Here is a 17,855-nt window from a genome sequence, read left to right on the forward strand (position 1 = left end):
TATGTGTTTGGAAAAATCTTGTGTTTCGAGTTTAAAATTGTTAGCGTTGAACATATGTTATAATCGATAGTCAGTGTTACTTATAACACCATATTTTTAATTAAACTAAGTACAAAAAATTATTGTCTTTTGTCATTCCAAATTTTTTTGTTTTCTTTGGTGGGAGAAATCGAGAGATTGGTGAGTATCTTGATTCATCGGTTCTCTTGATTTCTAAAAAAATTCGACGAAGAAGAAAAGAAAATTTATATTTTGGGTTTTTGATTCCATATCATTTTGGGAAGAATGGCAAAGAACAACAATGACATTTTGCTTAGTATAAATTAAAGATTTTGGGAGAATTGCAAATAACAACAATGACTTTTGCTTAGTATAATTAAGGATTTGGGGTGAATGGCATATAACAACAACTTATATTATATTATATTAATGGATGATTGATTTTTTTTTGTAGGGAAATAGAATTCAATCAGAGGCGTTAATTTATTGTATGAAAAAGTATTCAATGTTTTTGTTAAAAAAATAGAAAATATTTTTAGTTACTAAGTACAATTATTTCTATTTTGTTTTTGTCAAATATTCAGCAATTAACAATAATATTGCCATTTTAAAAAAAAAACCTTAATTGATCCCGTAAAACATTTAGCCAAATTGTGCTCCAAATAAATAATTTAAAATAATGATATATTTGTATTAATATTCATCCATGTAAAAAGTATTTCAAGTAAGGATTACCAAAGTCAAAGTGTTTTCTTCACCATAATGCTTTTTTTTTTGTAAACATTTGGAGGTTCCTCAATCCAAAATTGTTTGGTACTAAACCAATTAAAATCCAACTGACCTATAAACCACCCAAACGATTTTGATGAAATTGTGACAAATGTGCATTAGGTAAATTCATTCTAATTAACCAATAATCAAGTACTTTCATCTTTACAAAATAAAACCAAATTCTCGAGAGATAAAAGACTCTTCCTCGTAAGAAGGAAAGAGGAACAAGGCCAACCGTATCACTTGATGTTTTGAAATTACCGGTGAGTCTCTCCACCGGTGTTACGTAAGACCGAGTTAGTATCTATTATTTGGCTCCGTAATGTTGAGAGTTGAGAGTATTGGTTTATGTAATAATTTGGTTGACTGTGCTGCTTCCTCGTAATATAGTATATGATGTTTAGAGAAATGTTTCTAACTTTTAATACAATTTTTGATTAATTTTATATTTTTTATTATACAGTTTTATTTATAATTGATTAAATTTTATAAAAATAACTATTTTTTAATATATGTATTTTAATAAAAATATTATATATTTTAAAACAGAAAGAACTACTTTTTTTTACATATTAGTGTCTCGTAAAAAGCGATTTCTATTTTTTAACTCGCTAAATAGAATAATCTTAACAACTCACGCCGTCACGCCTACTCCTAGTAAAATAAAAAATAATAATGTTGTAGAAAAAAAAAGTATTATTCGCCGGCGACACTCTCTACTGTAATTGGACCGTTTTAGAAAAACCTGGTTAACCAAAATTTGTAAGGGTTTTGCTACAGTAACCAGAAACGCCTCCTAAAGTCCCAAACCCTTTACCGACGATCTCTCGCGGTTCTGGGTTCTCTCTTCACAAATGAATTCAATTCAACGTATCTCGTTGACAACGCGGCGTGGAAAAAGGCTAAGCACCACCATCGAGTCATGTGTACGCCATTTCTCCGGAGGACAACATGGCGTAATAAAGGACGAAGGAGACTGGTTTCACTCCCCGGAATGGTGGGATCCTCACGACGGCGGCCACACGGTTTCACGAGCTGTATCTGTTAAAGGAAACGGCGTCGTTTCAGTCGTCGCTCACCCTTCTTCTCTCCCTGTGAGTAAAAACTCTACAATCAAATTCTTGAAACGTTAGCTTTTTGTTTTCTTGATTGATTTGGGGAATTTTTCTAATGATTTATGTTATGTAGAGTAGAGATTCATGGGGAGAAACTGAGAGATGGTTAGAGAAAAGGTATATGGAGATAATGCCTAGAGATGGTGAAGAGGAGAAGAATGGGATGTTTAAGGTACTTGGCTATCAATGGCGTTCGCTTCGCTTTAACGATGATACCCGACAAAGCACTGTGAAAGTTATGGCTGCTTGTAGAGCATTGCAACCGAGTTCTGTTTTCTATATGCAACAACCACATTGTCTTGCTGTTCCATGTGAGATTTCAGATTTGTTAACCCTTTTGTTGTGCTATTTTGTGTTGCTTTCAGAGATCTAATAGTTTAAGCTGTAAGGAATTCATGGACTTGGATAGACAGAACATGCCTTGTTCTAGTGACTTTGATGTAGGAATGTTTCTCTGTTTCCAATTAAAAAAAGGGTCCAGACTCTGTCTTTGGTCGCTGCATTATTTTGTTTTCATCCACACAGTTCAAATGAATACCCAAATGGTGAAAGAGAGGACCTCATTTTAAGGAATGAGGATTAAAGGATTACTTATTTTGTATACCGCTTGTTTGTAAGTATGCGTAGTCCTGTGTTTCCAAGTACAAGGGTTTAGGTTGATGGTGACTGCTGTTTTTTTTTTTTTATCTGGCATTTGCGTTATTGTTAAGCCGGACTCTTTTTTTCTTATTGTGGGTGACAGATCTGAAGAGCATGGTTTCAGTTGGATTGACTTCCCTTGCAGCTTCTAAATTTGATATGAGGAGTGTAGCTATTGGGACGAAACAAATGCGCATATTATGCATCGGTCACGGTGGAGGCAGTTTGCCGTTGTTTTTAGCTAAACACATTCTTGGTAAAAAAACAATATCCTTATCTACACCTTCCATTTCTCTAGTTACTATATTAACTGTTGTGAATGGTGTTATTACTCTGTCTTCTAGGTGCTGTTGTTGACATAGTTGAGCTCGACCCACTTGTTATCTCAGAGTCGGTTCGAGCAATGGGGTTCCCTGCATTCTCCGTCATGACAGCAACCGGGAAACGTTCAATACCAACTCCTGACATTATTGACCAAGTGATGTGGCGAGGCATCCATGAGAGACTCTTCCTCTACGAGTCAAAAGCTGAGGAGTTCATTCTGAGGAACCAAAGTAATACTTATGACATGGTCTTCATGGATGCTTATGATGGAGCAGACATCTTCCCTCATAGTCTGTGGGATTCCAGTTCCGTGTTCATGAAAGCTCTGAGCAAAGTACTTCACCATGAGCATGGAACTATGGTGGTGAATCTTCACTCTGATGCAGATATCTCTGACATAGACAGATCGAATGAAGGTGTAACAACGGGGAAGTATGTGAGAAAAGTCGGTAGAGCTTATAGAAAGGGTTTAATGGAGAATGAGAAGAACGGGATGGTGTTTGCTTGTGAAGTGCCATGGCTATGTAACGTATCTTTGGTGGTGAGCAGAGCGATGGGCTTAGAGGGAAGACATAATGGCAAAATCATGAGCAGTCTAATGAAGACTTCACTAGAAGTGGACCAAATCTTGCGTCTGCCTTTCTCTTGCTTGGATTATCTGAAAACTGGTCTTGCCATCATATAACTTCATCTCAGGATTTGAGGTATGTCTTCTAGTAATGTTTTGCGCGTAGAAAAGAGTGATACAGCAAACGAAAATTGGAAGGTGATTTTAAAGTCTAAGGTGCGGAAAACAAAATCAGGTTTCCAGTCAGTCAAAGAAGCTTCTTGTTGTTGTTGTTGTATGACTACTATTTTTTCTACTACTAGTGATAGCTTGTTGGGGTTTGTTGATCATGATGGTGCACGCCTAGTCGTCTTCTTTACGTAGTAAAAAGGCGGAAACTTCAATAGGAGTTGTGTTTCTTGCATTCCAATTTGTTGGTTGCCATCTCCGTTGGGAGAATTCACTAGTAGCAGCATGTTTTTATTCCATCCCTTCGAACCGTCGTTTGATGTTTTTCTCTATATTGACGCCGACAGCTTCTTTGTTACTACTTCCGTCTTCGGCCATTGTGTTGGTTAGAAGTTAATTAGCTGATATTGTGATTTGTGACAGAGATAACCTCTAAACCTTCGAAAATATTCTGAATACTGAAAGTTTTACTCATGTGGAGAGAGAGAGAGAGAGAGAGGGAGAGAGAGAGAGAGAGAGAGAGAGAGAGAGAGAGAGGGAGAGAGAGAGGGAGAGAGAGAGAGAGGGAGAGAGAGGGAGAGAGAGAGAGAGGGAGAGAGAGAGAGAGAGAGAGAGAGAGGGTTAGAGAGAGAGAGAGAGAGAGAGAGAGGGTTTGCGGAATCAAGCAGAAGATGGAATAGCCATAAGAGGGAATTTGCGGAAAATCACGAGACCGGTTGCTTCAGTTAGATCATGTTGAACCCTTTGTGGTTCGACATGCATTCTGAAGTTGAACCTTTTCACAACGTTGGCCAATGTCACCCCGATCAGTGCCGATGTGAATCCTATTCCAGGACATATCCTTTTCCCCGATCCGAATGGAATGAATTTGAAATCTAGTCCCTGAAAATCCAAATCCGAGTCTAAATGCCTTTCTGCCCTAAACTCTTCTGCATCCATCCCCCATGTTGTAGTGTCTCGTTGGATTGCCCAAGCATTGACTATAACCTGCATTTCCCAGTAATATTTTTTGTTATTATTCATCCCAAATAAAAATTATTGACACAAAATGACCAAAGATAACCAAATAATTGATTCTATATACAAATACACACGTGAAAAAAAAATTTATGTAGTTGTCTTGCACATGCTAAGCCAAATGTGATGAAATAGAAAGTTCGTTTCTAATAGTATAACTGGTTATCAAACTTTACTATAAATTTCATAATTTAATATGTTCTTGTAAATTATAAATATATGAGTATGAATTATGTTATTAAAAATTTCACCTGTGTGCCTGCAGGAATATTATATCCCTTTAACTTGACATCTTCACTAAATACTCGTGGAACCAACAGTGGAGCGGGTGGACGCAACCGTAAAGCCTCCTTAATAACAGCTTGCAAATAATTCATCTTCTCAGCTTCTTTCTCCGTTACAAATAAATCTTGTGGTGAAGTTGAACGAACCTCTTCTTGAAGTTTATTCATGGCCTTTGGATGTCTCATAAGCTCTGTCATTGTCCATTCAAGAAATGACAAAGTTGTTGCCGTTCCTGCTAAAAACATATCCTGATACAAAAGAATGTAAAAGTCAACATAATCAAACAAAATAGAAGACATATTTTTTTAATATAATTTGTAAACTCGATGTCTGGTCTTACCCATATGATAAGTTTTAAGGCATCTTTTTCAAGCTTGAATTGTCCTGTCTTATCGCTTTGGATCGTCAGTAACTTATCAACCAAGTCCGATTTGGTCTCTTTATCTGCATCTTCATGTTCTTTTACAACTCTTTCCAAAAAATCATCAAATCTTTTATCTACTTCCTCCATTTTATGATCAATACCGCGGAATCTGTCGATCCATGACAAACTAGGAATGTATTCCCCTATAGGAAATTCACCCGTGAGTGCGGAAAATGCCCTCACTATGTTCTCAACATCAATTCCATCTTCCTTGCTGCTGTATTTTCTTCCCAAGGCAGCTCTACATATTATGTCGTTTGTCAAAGTCATTAAGAGTTGGCTTAGATTTACCGGTGATGGAGAAGAAGAAGAACTAGCTTTTTCCAGCTTTTTAATCATTAGTTTTATCTCGTCTTCTCTTATCTTCTCGTATGACCGAACCATTTTGTTGCTGAGTAGATTCTGGATGCAAATACTCTGCATCCAACAAATATATTTTAGATCATTAAAAGTACATCACATATAAAGATCAAAATAATACTAAAAACACAATAACTTTTATTTAATAGAAATACCCTAAAATAACACTAAAACAAGTTTTATGGACAATTATAGCAAATCATTTCTGAACTAAAAAATTTATACATTACTTACTTATAATGAAACAGCTAATTTTTTTCTTTCTTTTATAATACAATACAGAAGAAGAACAACTATATCTTTATCTTATAGTGAATTAGATTTGAAATGAGCAATGTCCAAATTTTGGAGGCTATGTTTGAAGATAATTTTATTTTTGTGTCAACATTTGAAAATAAATTAGTTATGCGCATGTCTTGTAGAAGTAACAATAGTTATGGATTCTTCTAAGAAAGAAGATAAAACCAGTTGTTCTTTAAAGTACCTTCATTTGTCTCCAATATTCTCCGTAAGGGGCAAAAGCCACATCTTTGCCACCTCTCAGAATTTGATCGATCACTTTAGTTTTGGCCGATTAGCACAAATGAGATCGTGCGTCTTCAGGACGTCATGAGCAGCGTCGGCAGAGGAGACTATGAGGACTGGTGTCTGGCCGAAATGAAGGAGTATGAGTGGTCCATATCGGAGACTCAGAGAACGGAGAGAGCGGTGAGTATTGAGGCTGAGCTGGTGGAGGTTCCCAATCACCGGAAGTCTCCATGGAGACGGTGGTAGGTTAACGTTGTTTGTGGCGTTACGTTTGAGAATGGAATTTAAGAGAAGTACCAAGAGAGTGGCTAAGCAAAAAGTTAGTAATATCATTTCCATTTCTAGTTGATTCTCTCTTGCAAGTGTACTTTTTTTATTTATTTAAGTATTTCAACTTCCTCTCTACTTTGTACTTTTATAGAGGCTATGATCTCAGCGTTTTAATTTTACTATCTGTATGAACGGCCCTCAAAGGTGCTCCATCCCCTTGGTCGTCCTAACGTGTGTTATTAACTATTAATGCGTTTGAGGTGCTATATAATTATAAAATACTAAGAGAAATTTAAGATAAACTTTTGTGTATACTCGTGACAATCACCAAGCCATATTAATTCGATGATCGCCGATTCGCCGTTAATCTCCCTGATAAGAAGCTTTTTTAATTACTTTAGCCATACTAGGTTTTACCCCGTGGTACACCACAGATCTATTATTTTGTTGATATATATACTGTTAACGGTTGTAGGTAGAGTTTTGTAGAAACTCTTGATTCGCAAGTTGAGAATATACATTTTAGGATTTGTTAGTTATGATTTAGGAATGAATAATCTGACATATTCTTATTATGATTCTCAATTGATATTATTGCATTAATAGTGTACATTTAAAGCTAATAAGATCTTACCGAATATGTAATTGTTTATTAAACGCAAATTAGATATTTCCTAAGATGTATTCATCTTGAATTAGTTGTTATATTATAGGGATGTGATTAAGAGGATGTGATTACATAAATTGGGTTATCAATTCTTTTTGTCAAACTCGATCCTAAAAATTCGGCATGCAAATTAGATATTTCCTAAGATACAATGGACATTAATTGGATGTAAATAAGTGTGATATAGATTAAAAACCTGCACAAAAATTTGGCAATCTTAAGGAGGATCTGGATAATTGAATCGGTTATAATTTTAGTTAAAAACCCGACCCGAAGTTGGCAAAAAGTGATGGCACCCTATTGTACTCCAAAAATGTATTCCGAACTCTATATGTGGATATACTTGTTTGGTTACAAATATCCTAAGATAATTTTTAATATATATCCGTTTATAAAAATTCAAATCACATTATATGCGAAAAAATTCTAAAATTTTATTAACTTTATGTATTGAATAGTAATTAAAATAATTAAATATAAGATTAAATAAAAATGAAAGGAGAATTATATTTTAATCTAACATATTTATTTAAATTAGATAGATATATTTTAGGAAATTAATATTATCAAATAAGGAAATGATTGTGTTTGGTTGTAAGGATTGTAGAGAATTTAGTTGAGAATTGTTTGGATACAAAGATAATAGAGGATGACAAAAATGTACTTCAAAAATGTTAAGATAGATATGTTAGTTAGGATTTTGATATTATAGACAAATACCATCTTTAACCTTATGTATATATACTGCGAAAATTCTTAATTATCGGGTTATGAGAATAGCATGAATTTTAAACTTATTTTAATACGTCAATTTTTTAACCGAATTACATCATCTACTAGATAAGGACCCGCACGATGTGTGGGTTTAAAAATTGTTATAGAAAATAAATCCTCAACTTTAAACAATTTTTTTCAAATGTATAAAAAAAAATTATTTCCTAAAATAAATATATAAATAATTTAAGTAGAGAATATTTGTATTTACCTTCATACATTTATTTATATTTATATATTTTTAAAATATTATAACAATTATTACAATAATCTAAAGCTAAATTATATCCCATTAAACTTTTGCCAAATACTCATCATTACAAATATTATTATTGTCAAATTTCAAAAACGTTTCACAATCACAACTTATTCACAAAATATTTTACATGCAACAAATTCATCAAAGCAACATGTAATAAGTAATCACATACAATTTTACTCTATGTTTTACCATTAAAAATATGTTCTTACACCCAAAATTATTTTATTGTTAAAGTATGCTCTTTATCACCACCTATAAAATGTATTCTAAACAAATTAAACAAATTTTATGTTGCTTTACTTTCATTTTGGCATAATTATAGTTCTTATAATTACTAAAATTGTTTTGTGACATAGTTTCTTTAACCATGAAATTTTGTTTACTCCAAAGATATTGGATGAACAACTGGTGAAAATTATCTACTCGATTACAATGATTTTATGACTAACCCAATAAAAGTTGAAAAATTAAAAGAAAGTTAATATAATATTATAATTATAAAAATTATTGTCATGGTGGTATATATAAGTCTTAGATCATTCAAATATACAAAATAGAAACTTTATATACAATCCAAAACATGACATATGTCATAATCACGTTAAAATGGTATACCATTCCATCTTCCCAAATTTGAAACCGCTTCTCAATTACTCGATCAAGCAGCTCTTGTTTCAGTACCGGAATCATCAACACTATTCAGAAAAGAAAACTCTAAATTTTGACTAGAAACATCAACCACCGACTTGTCTTCCAAACTTTTAATGCTAATAATTGTAGAATCACTTTTGGAACCTCCATCAGTATCTCTATCTTCGATTAAATTAGTGGACATTATATACTTCGATTTCATTTATTGCATCTGATAGCTTTCATTGAAAAACCCGCACGAATCAAAGACCTACGCAATAGATCAGCAAATTATATCAGAAAAAAAAATCAAAGATCAAAGCTTTCGATATAAACATGTAATGTTATTTAGATATAATATTATTTTCTTAATTAGCTGTCATATTATGTTTCAAAAACAATAATTCTTTTGACATAACTTATGTTATGCTTTTTAAATTTGTTATTCATTATTTATTTATTAATAATAATATACATGCTTAGTGAATTACTTTTTTTTGTTTATAAATGTCAAAATCTTATTGAGAAAACACATATAATATACCAGTAGATTAGTTTTGTTAATTTTCTTTTTTGATTTAGAACTTTTTTGTAGATATAAGCATGTAAATTTTATTTAGATTTAATGTTATTTTCTTAATTAGCTGTTTTGAAAAATAATAATGTTTTGACAAATGTCAACATCTCATCAATATACTTAATACGTGTCATGATTATGTTAATGGCTAATTTGAAAACCAACTTTATATAATAAAAAGATTAGTTCAGACTTCAATTCAAGCTTTTTTCCTAAGACTGCCATTCGGTTTTTCATGATCTTCTTTTTCTTCGCATGTGCCTTCACAAATCTTGTTGCAGTACTCATTATCCAAAATTGGCAAACAAAGACATAAAATTTTGTGCAAACAAAGACATAAAATATAATGTGTTAGGATATATAGTATAATTATACGACCAAATATTGATGGCACATAATATATTTATTTTACTATGTAATGGTTGAGAATCTTTGTAACAGTGAAATTTTGATTTTTTTTATATAGTATAATTATAAGACTAAATATGAATGACACATAGTATATTTATTTTACCATGTAGTGGTTGAGAATCTTTGTAACACTGAAACTTTGATTTTTTTCTTTTCTTTTTCTTGTCGTCTATAGTGAATCTTTGATATGGATGGCACAACCACATAGTATATTTATTTTAGTTGTTGTTTTTTTTTAATATAATAAAATTACAATTATCTTATGTTTTGTTTTACCCAAAACTGTAATTTCTGATCGTTAAAATTGACACGTGTCATGATATGATGAGTTACTAACTTTGATATTTAATCATTAAAATTGACACATGTCACAATCTAGTGAGTTTTTAACTTTGATCTATGATTGTTAAAACTAACGTGTGTCACAATCTGATGAGTTACTAACTTTAAGAACCAACGTTTATACAATAAGATACTAGTATTTATGAAATACATTTAAACGAGAAAGCTTTGTTTTTAGTAAGATACTATATTAGTACTACGTAAGAACTTGTCTCATGAACGGGTGGATTTTATGTTATTTAATTTTACTATTTTTATATATTGGAATATATATTTGACTAAGTTATTATGAATTTTTAATACGCTTGCAAATTACAAAGTTGTTATGTTTGGTTCCATCATATAAAATTTCTAATTTTGTAAATTTTGATTGTTGAATAAATTACAATATTGTTTCATTTTATCTTTAATTAGAAGAAGATTATTAAAATTAATTTTGTGGATTTTGTTTACTATACTTTTTGCAAGAAAAATTAATTTTAGTAAAGTATTTTCTGATTTTTATTTCTAACACTCCTCTCGATTACTATTACTGTACGACAAAAAAAAGAAAATTCTCTCATGCGACATTATTGAGAAAACTCCTGCTTTCAACCTGTTTGGTGTTGATGGAGCCACTGTTCGCCGGTGTCAGGGCAAAACCACTTTAACCTCTTTTTGGTTTGAGAATTAACTCTTGTCCTCTTTTTATTTATTTTTTCCAATTTTTTTTCTCCATTTTTTCAAACTTTTCAAGCTCTTTTGAATTGTCTATATCCCGACGATTGTTCACCAATCAAGGACAGAGATGGTTTCGGGCGAACTCCCTCTCTCAAATTTTATCCGCAACATCAAAACAAAAGCATTCAGAAGTCAGCAAGTTAACAACGAAAATTGGATCTAATATTGGTTCTCAAATTTTCTCGATCTGGCAAGAGGTCTCCCTCTTAGACCGGCAGATGCACCATGCTTAAGGGAGATGTTGAAGACGCACGACAATTCTCTTCTAGGGGCAGCTTTACAATCTGAAACGAGTAAGTCTTCTTGCAACCCCGCCTCACCATCGAGCCAACCTCATCTTGAACCATTGTTGCATCTATTACTTCCGATGAGCCTGTTTTCACGGAAAATCCTTCAACCCTCTCTGGTCAGCCGCCATGGTCTCTATCCATAGATAGCAAAATCGTGATTAGGGTTTTCTTTGGTGGACCCTAAGTCAATGTTTGGCCCAATAAAGCTCCTGTTGCTTAAGCCCATTAGGTGTGCTTCAAGTCCAAATCCTTTTAATTTTACGTATGGTCCATTATTTCAATTGCCGAAGTCAAACCCTAGTCGATGGTGTGGTCTATATTACAAACTCTATGGAATCCATTTGAGAAGTGATTCACTTTTGCTATTATGGCGTATCTTTCATCTTCTAGGAATTATGGTAAAAGTACCTCTAAGGCTTTGATTTATGAACCTTATTATTTTGAAGTTTTAGTATCTGTGGATCCCGATTCCAATTTGGCAGAGCTTTGTTACGGATATGGCTTGTCCAAGTCCAGTTCTCATTTCTTAGCAATTCTAGCAAACAACTTCAAGCATCAGAGCAACTTAACCTTGCTCGAACCCTTGTCAGTCAAAGTGCTACCTTGTGTAGATCTTCTCATGCCCGCGAGAATCACAGCTTTGGCCCCTTCATCACCGCCACTTTGTTTTCACTACAAGAAAACAATCGATTTGCGATGGAAATACGCCCTTGCAATTTTGCTATGGATTTGTGACTAATTTGCTACGAAGACGAGGACACTTGCAAATCCCTTGCAAATTTGCGAGGGAAAATTCCATCGCAAATTTGGCGAGGCGAAAACAATTCCTCGCAAACCTATCGCAGCATTGTGATAGATTTGCAAGGGACTATATTCGTAGTAAATTTGCAAAGGGAGCTGCGAGGCATTTGTGAGGTGTTTAGGGTTTAGGGTTTAGGGTTTAGATTTTTTAGGGTTTAGGTTTTTCAGGGTTTATGTTTAAATCTGAAGTGTAAACATCAAGAGAGAAAAAACTTTTGAGATGTTGAGATGTTTAATAAAACTTTGACGTTAAGACACGAAATATAATATACATATATAAATCAAGATGTGATGTTTAACGTGGAGTGATATACTCTTTATCATGAGGCCGAGTGTTGAAGTTTTTTGAACCAGTTGATTAAGTTTAAATGAATCATTTGTATTTCTTGAGATTTTGATTAAATAGATTTTAAAGAGGATAATGTAGTTTCTAGTAATTCAGTAAATGAATTTGATTAAAAAGAGTACACACATTTGCGAGGGATTTGCGATGTACCCTCTCTAATCCCTCGCTACTCCCTCACGGTTCCCTCGCAAAAGTATATATATTCTTTTTAATCAACATGCCAATATGGTTAGTAATGATCATTTACCGGCAAACTAAAGGAGAGCATTATTAACCAACATCAAGAGACAAGAAATTTTTGAGAGCAAGGAATATATTGGTATGTCAAGGAAGTTACTAAGATGTTTAAAGAAACTTTGACGTGAAGAAACATAAGATCATATAAATCCAGATATGATGAAAAATATAGAGTCCATAGTCTAGTAATTTACCAACCATACAAAAAATGAGCTTTCCAAATCAGAGGAAAAACATGAAATAGATATTGTATCACTTACAAATGTGGTACCACTTTAAGAAAACACGTTGTATTTTGCAAGCATGTTGAACTATGTTTTGTATATCTTTTGAGTTTTTGATTGAGTAAATTTTAATGAGGAGATGTGATCACTATTCCTTACCTTTTATGTGCATGTGCTTGAGTTTATGAGCTTCTTCATCCATGGACTGATCAATTTGATTAAAGAGAAAACATTTGCGAGGGATTTGCGAGGGTTGTGCGATCGTCCCACGCGAATCTCTCACAAAGTTTATGTATTTTAATTGGTCAGTTTGTCGGCTTGTTGCGACAAATTTGCGAGGGATGTGCGATTATCCCATGCGAATACCTCACAAAGTTTGGTGTATTTTAATTGGTCAGTTTGTCGGCTTGTTGCGACACATTTGCGAGGAATGTGCGATTGTCTCAAGCTAATCCCTCGCAAATTTTGGTGTATTTAAATTGGTCAGTTTGTCGGCTCGTAGTTAATCCGTCGCAATGCATGCGAGGGATTTCCGAGGTCACAAAATATTATATATACAAACGAGCTTTGGTTTATGCGAAGCTCAAACTAACTCTCTTTCAAACCCTAGCCGCTCAAACTCACTCTCTTCTTCGTCTTCTCCGGCGAACCCTAATCTAAATCCTCTCTAATTCCCCGATCTCCTTCTTCGTCTTCTCCATCAAACTCACTCTCTTCTTTGACTTCTCCATCAAACCCCAATCGGAATTCTCTTTGATTTCATCTTCTCCATCAAACCCCAATCAGAATCCTCTTTGTCTTCTCCGTCAAACCCCAATCGGAATCCTCTTTCCCGATCTCTTTCTCCGTCTTCTCCGTCTTCTCTTCTCCGTCAAGGTATTAACCTAAACCCTAATTTGAGTTTTTTTTCTATTTCAATTGTTTCTAGTAATTTTCTTAGATATGATTAAATTTACTTTGATTTCCCGATTTCTTCTTCGGCTCTGTTTCAATCCTCTTTCCCGATCTCCTTCTCCGTCTTCTCCGTCAAGGTATTAACCTAAACCCTAATTTTAGGTTTTTCTATTTCAAATTTTTCTAGTAACTTTTTCTTAGATCTGATTAAATTTACTTTGATTTTTCATATAGATGTTTCATGGTAACGATTACACAAGGTTCCTCTCTAATCAAGGTGTACCCGAACCCACCAGCTCCCACCGTAGCCAGGGTTCCACCGGTTCTCAGAACACAGCAGCGGTCCAAAATAACTGCCGTTCAACCTCGCAACCACTGTCATCTCATCAACCGCCGCCTACTAATGCGAATCCAGAGATTGGTATGTATCCACCTGCTCGTTCGTCTTCTACTGGAGCTTCTTTCCGACTGAACAGTCTAACTCTGGAAGACTTACTCGATAGTCCTGGGCTTGCAAGTTTAATGAGGCTAGATCCCCGCCGACCTCAAGGAACCCTCTGGTAATGTTTTTAATTTTATATTAGAATTCTAATGTTTTTAATTTCACTTTCGAATTATAATGTTGATTTATATTCTTTGTTTCTCTGAATTTTGTTTGAAGGTTTGACCAAGATACTGCTGTTGCGCCTACTGTATGAAGCATTTTTGAAAGAGATTTCAAAGAGCCTCATGCCAATTGGACACAAACGCCGACTGCAGTGGTTGACCTTTGGTATGAAACTTTTGCGGTAAGTCATTTTTGTTTTCAATCTTTACATATATATTTTTTTGTGGTTAACTCAGACTAATATACTTTTTTCTTGGAAGCAATCATATAATTGGGACCGAGCCATAAACGATAGAGTTAGGCAGGATTTTGAAGGCAAGTTGAAGGAAAGGATGTGTGATCAAGTGTCTAGGTGGAAGTTAAAGTGGAAGCGAAAAGGTGATGAGGCAAAGCCAAGGTGGATTGATCCTCAAGTATGGGAAGGTCTGGTTCGGTATTGGCTTGATCCCAAATCAGAAATCAAGAGCATCAACAGCCGTAATGCTCGATATCATGACCCAGATGGCACCGGAATATATAAGCACCGCTCAGGCCAAACTTCTTTTAAAGCTCGTGCTCGAAAACATGTAAGTGTAGTTATGTAAGTTTAGGCCTTCTTTTACTTTTTGCACAATTATTCTTTGACTAATCAATTCTCTTTTTCTCTAATTTCAGTCTGAGCTAACCGGTGAGTTAACTCTAGACTTTCTATGCATCTTAGAAAACACTCATCGAAAGCCCGATGGGTCATTTATGGATGGAAAGTCCTAGTCTTTGTTCAATGAGGTGTCGTCCAAGATTCAAGAGTTGGAATTTGAGCTTTGTACAAGGGATAATGGAGAGAGTGCTTCTACTGGAGTGCCCGTTCATATCAAATACAAATTTTACACATCGGTAAGTTTTATATATTTTATATACTCTGTATGGATGCAATCATATAATAATGTTGAGTACTGCTTCTGCTGGGGTTGCCAATCGTATAGTAATGTCGTAGTATACTTTGTAGTTTAGTTATATGGTTAAATTTTCATATGATAATTGTCTCTCTTTCTTATGTTTAACTTACAAGTTCATATGTGAAAACAGGATTTTCGGGGTTGGTTCTATGCAATTTGAAGCATCTTCTTCCAGTAGCTGTCCACCGCCTGTGTCTCCGGCTAATGATCCGGTCATTTTGGCTTAGAAACTAGCTGGTACTGCGGAATGTATTCAGACTCAAGAGACTCAAATCGAAGAGAGTGCACAAAGGATGCATAGCTATGATGCTTACTTCGACTATCTCGCTGAAAAAGATCCGGAGTTTGCTGCAAAGTTTCGAAACCCGACCATGAACAACCCAGAAGCCAACCCAGTAGCCGGAGAAGAGGGCAACACCGATGGAACAGGTACCAACGCCGGTAGCAGAACTGGAACCAGAAACATCACCTCTCTCTCTCTCTGTCTTTTTAAATGCTCTTCCTTTTATCATCTCTCTCTCTCTCTCTCTCTCTGAATCTTCTTAAAGACTATGTTTTGTAATGTAAATTTTTTGTAAAGACAAGTTAACTTTAATTTTTCAGTTTGGATTTTATTAGGAATTTTAATTCTAATCCTAATTGTAAATTGAAATTAAAATTTCAATTCAATTTTAACTCTATTCCCAATTCTGGATTAATTTCAATTCAATCTTGCAACGTATTTGCGATAGATTCAGTTTCTCGTAAATTGCTTCAGATATACGAGTCGAGAGGTTTCTCGCAAACTGGTAGGGATGTGCGAGGAGAGTTGTCCTCACAATTTGCGAGGCGTTTTGCGAGAGATTTGCGATGTATGCAATTTGCAAGATGCGATTTATGAGGAATCGTAGTATCTCGTAAATCCCTTGCGATTGTTGATTTGCGAGGAATATGCAATGAATTCTTCCATCGCAAATCGATTTTTTTTCTTGTAGTGTTTGTTCTTATGACAATGGTCATCTCCTCATCCATTGAATCGTTCATGGAAGAAATGTCGATAATCCTTGATCTCACATTTACCAAAATGCTTTCTAGATTTTGCTCTCAAGAATTTATTGTCGATTAACCCTATCTATCTTTGTTTCTGTGTTGTTTTGGCATTGGAGAATACCCTTTTCGTTTGTGTTTTAAACATTTGATTTTCAGAGTTCTCTTCTCTTTCTATTTGTTCTCTTCTTAAATGTAACTGAAACGACCGCACCCGGATTCCAAATCCCCACATAGGATCCATGGGAAACGATCTCATCGGAATTCCATAATTTCGACGAGACAACTGGCGTAGAAATCGCTCCTTACAAAAACTCCCACAAACACACCCAACCACCCCTAGCGACCGATTAACAAGAGAGGTGGGCTGAAATATTTGATTCCGTCCAGCCACAGACAACACTTCCCCATAGTTACTCCAATTCACTATCAACTCCTCAAGTACCCCCGACGCTCACAACATCACTTCCGTCAATCCCACCTCATCCAAAACTAACTCCAGCTGTCTTCCTATGATCCAAACACACAGCAACCTGCTGGTGTCGACCGACACCACCGTGGTGTCACTCGACACCCCAACCTTACTCGACACCCCAACCTTACCACAAAACCGTCTATGTTAGACCACAATACAAGCACTTGTAAGCACTTGATTAAATCACAAACCAACCGTCAATCTCACAAACCCACTGTTGGATATGAAGCTTATAGCATCACGAAGCTACCTACCTAATTTCACAGAAAACGGATTTTGTTTCATCCTCAAAAACGTTGCCCCGAAGTAGCCATCTCGAACTAGTTCGCGCTGTTCATCCGCAGTTGTTGGTGTCGACCAACACCACAATGGTCTCGAACGACACCAACCCAAAAATCCTGATCGAAGCCTTCCTTCAAGCTTTTTCTTACCGCAAATCCCTAATCCACTACAACTATCGATTCTCTAATCGATCTAACACTAAAACAACAACACTTACCTGGATTACAGCCAAGAGAAAGCCTCCTTGTGTCTCCCAATCTACCATCAATCTCCCATCCATCCCCTCACACATGAAGAAGACGGATCTCCCTTCTTTTCCTTTGTTTCTAACACAATATCTTCACTCCACAGCAACATATCTCTTAATCCAAGCCAGGAAACTCCCAAAATTCTCAAGAACATTGTCTAACCCTTTTTCCCCCCTTTTCACCACTCTCGGGAACGGCCAAAACTATCCCCCAATGACCCTAAGTCGACTTTCTCTTTTATACAACGGTTAGGGATTCCTAAATAAGCCAAACTAAACCAAAACGACAATTTAAAATAATCCAGTCGAACCGAAATTGATGGTGTCGATCAACACTCCACTTGGTGTCGATCGACACCCACTTCCAAAATCCTCAATTTGGTTCGCCGATGTTACATTAATTAAAACAAATGTTTGCCAAAAAAAAAGTAAATTTTTTTTTGTAATTTAATGCATTAAATTTTGGTATATATATTAAAATTTTGCTCATATTTAGTGGCAAGATTTAATATTTTTAAAATTGTGTAAATATTAATACACATTTATCCCACACGAATTGAATTCTAATTTATAATACGCATTGGTCCACGTAGTTTGACACATCTTATCATAACAAAGAGCTATTTTTTTTTATAAAAT

The 17,855-nt window shown here is 34.9% G+C and overlaps 1 protein-coding gene and 1 pseudogene across 3 annotated transcripts; one reads left to right on the forward strand and one right to left on the reverse strand.

The window, feature by feature from the left end:
* The first annotated feature begins 1,402 nt into the window (after positions 1-1,402).
* LOC104723873 (uncharacterized) lies at positions 1,403-4,032 on the forward strand. 2 transcript variants are annotated; one of them, XM_010442301.3, is made up of 4 exons: positions 1,403-1,865; positions 1,960-2,197; positions 2,629-2,781; positions 2,870-4,032. In XM_010442301.3, exons 1-4 carry the CDS (start codon positions 1,626-1,628, stop codon positions 3,532-3,534), a joined length of 1,296 nt encoding a protein of 431 aa, XP_010440603.2. In that variant the 5' UTR covers positions 1,403-1,625; the 3' UTR covers positions 3,535-4,032. The 2 variants fall into 2 exon arrangements, with proteins under 2 accessions (XP_010440603.2, XP_010440607.2); XM_010442305.3 differs by having other exon boundaries at positions 1,416-1,865; positions 1,965-2,197.
* LOC109127313 (cytochrome P450 71A20-like) lies at positions 2,699-6,624 on the reverse strand (annotated as a pseudogene). The gene is made up of 4 exons (XR_015571662.1): positions 6,156-6,624; positions 5,228-5,728; positions 4,854-5,135; positions 2,699-4,572 (listed from the first exon to the last, which is right to left on the reverse strand). The product of XR_015571662.1 is annotated as a cytochrome P450 71A20-like (transcript).
* Positions 6,625-17,855: the final 11,231 nt, after the last annotated feature.

The sequence above is a fragment of the Camelina sativa genome, chromosome 11, assembly GCF_030686135.1.
Source record: "Camelina sativa cultivar CO46 ecotype springtype chromosome 11, ASM3068613v1".
In the NCBI taxonomy this organism is placed as follows: Eukaryota; Viridiplantae; Streptophyta; class Magnoliopsida; order Brassicales; family Brassicaceae; genus Camelina; species Camelina sativa.

Coding starts and splice junctions, on each gene's coding strand:
- LOC104723873 (XM_010442301.3), top strand. CDS start 1,626: ATGAATTCAATTCAACGTATCTCGTTGACAACGCGGCGTGGAAAAAGG. Junction 1,866..1,959: donor CTCACCCTTCTTCTCTCCCT/GTGAGTAAAAAC, acceptor TATGTTATGTAG/AGTAGAGATTCATGGGGAGA. Junction 2,198..2,628: donor ACATTGTCTTGCTGTTCCAT/GTGAGATTTCAG, acceptor TGTGGGTGACAG/ATCTGAAGAGCATGGTTTCA.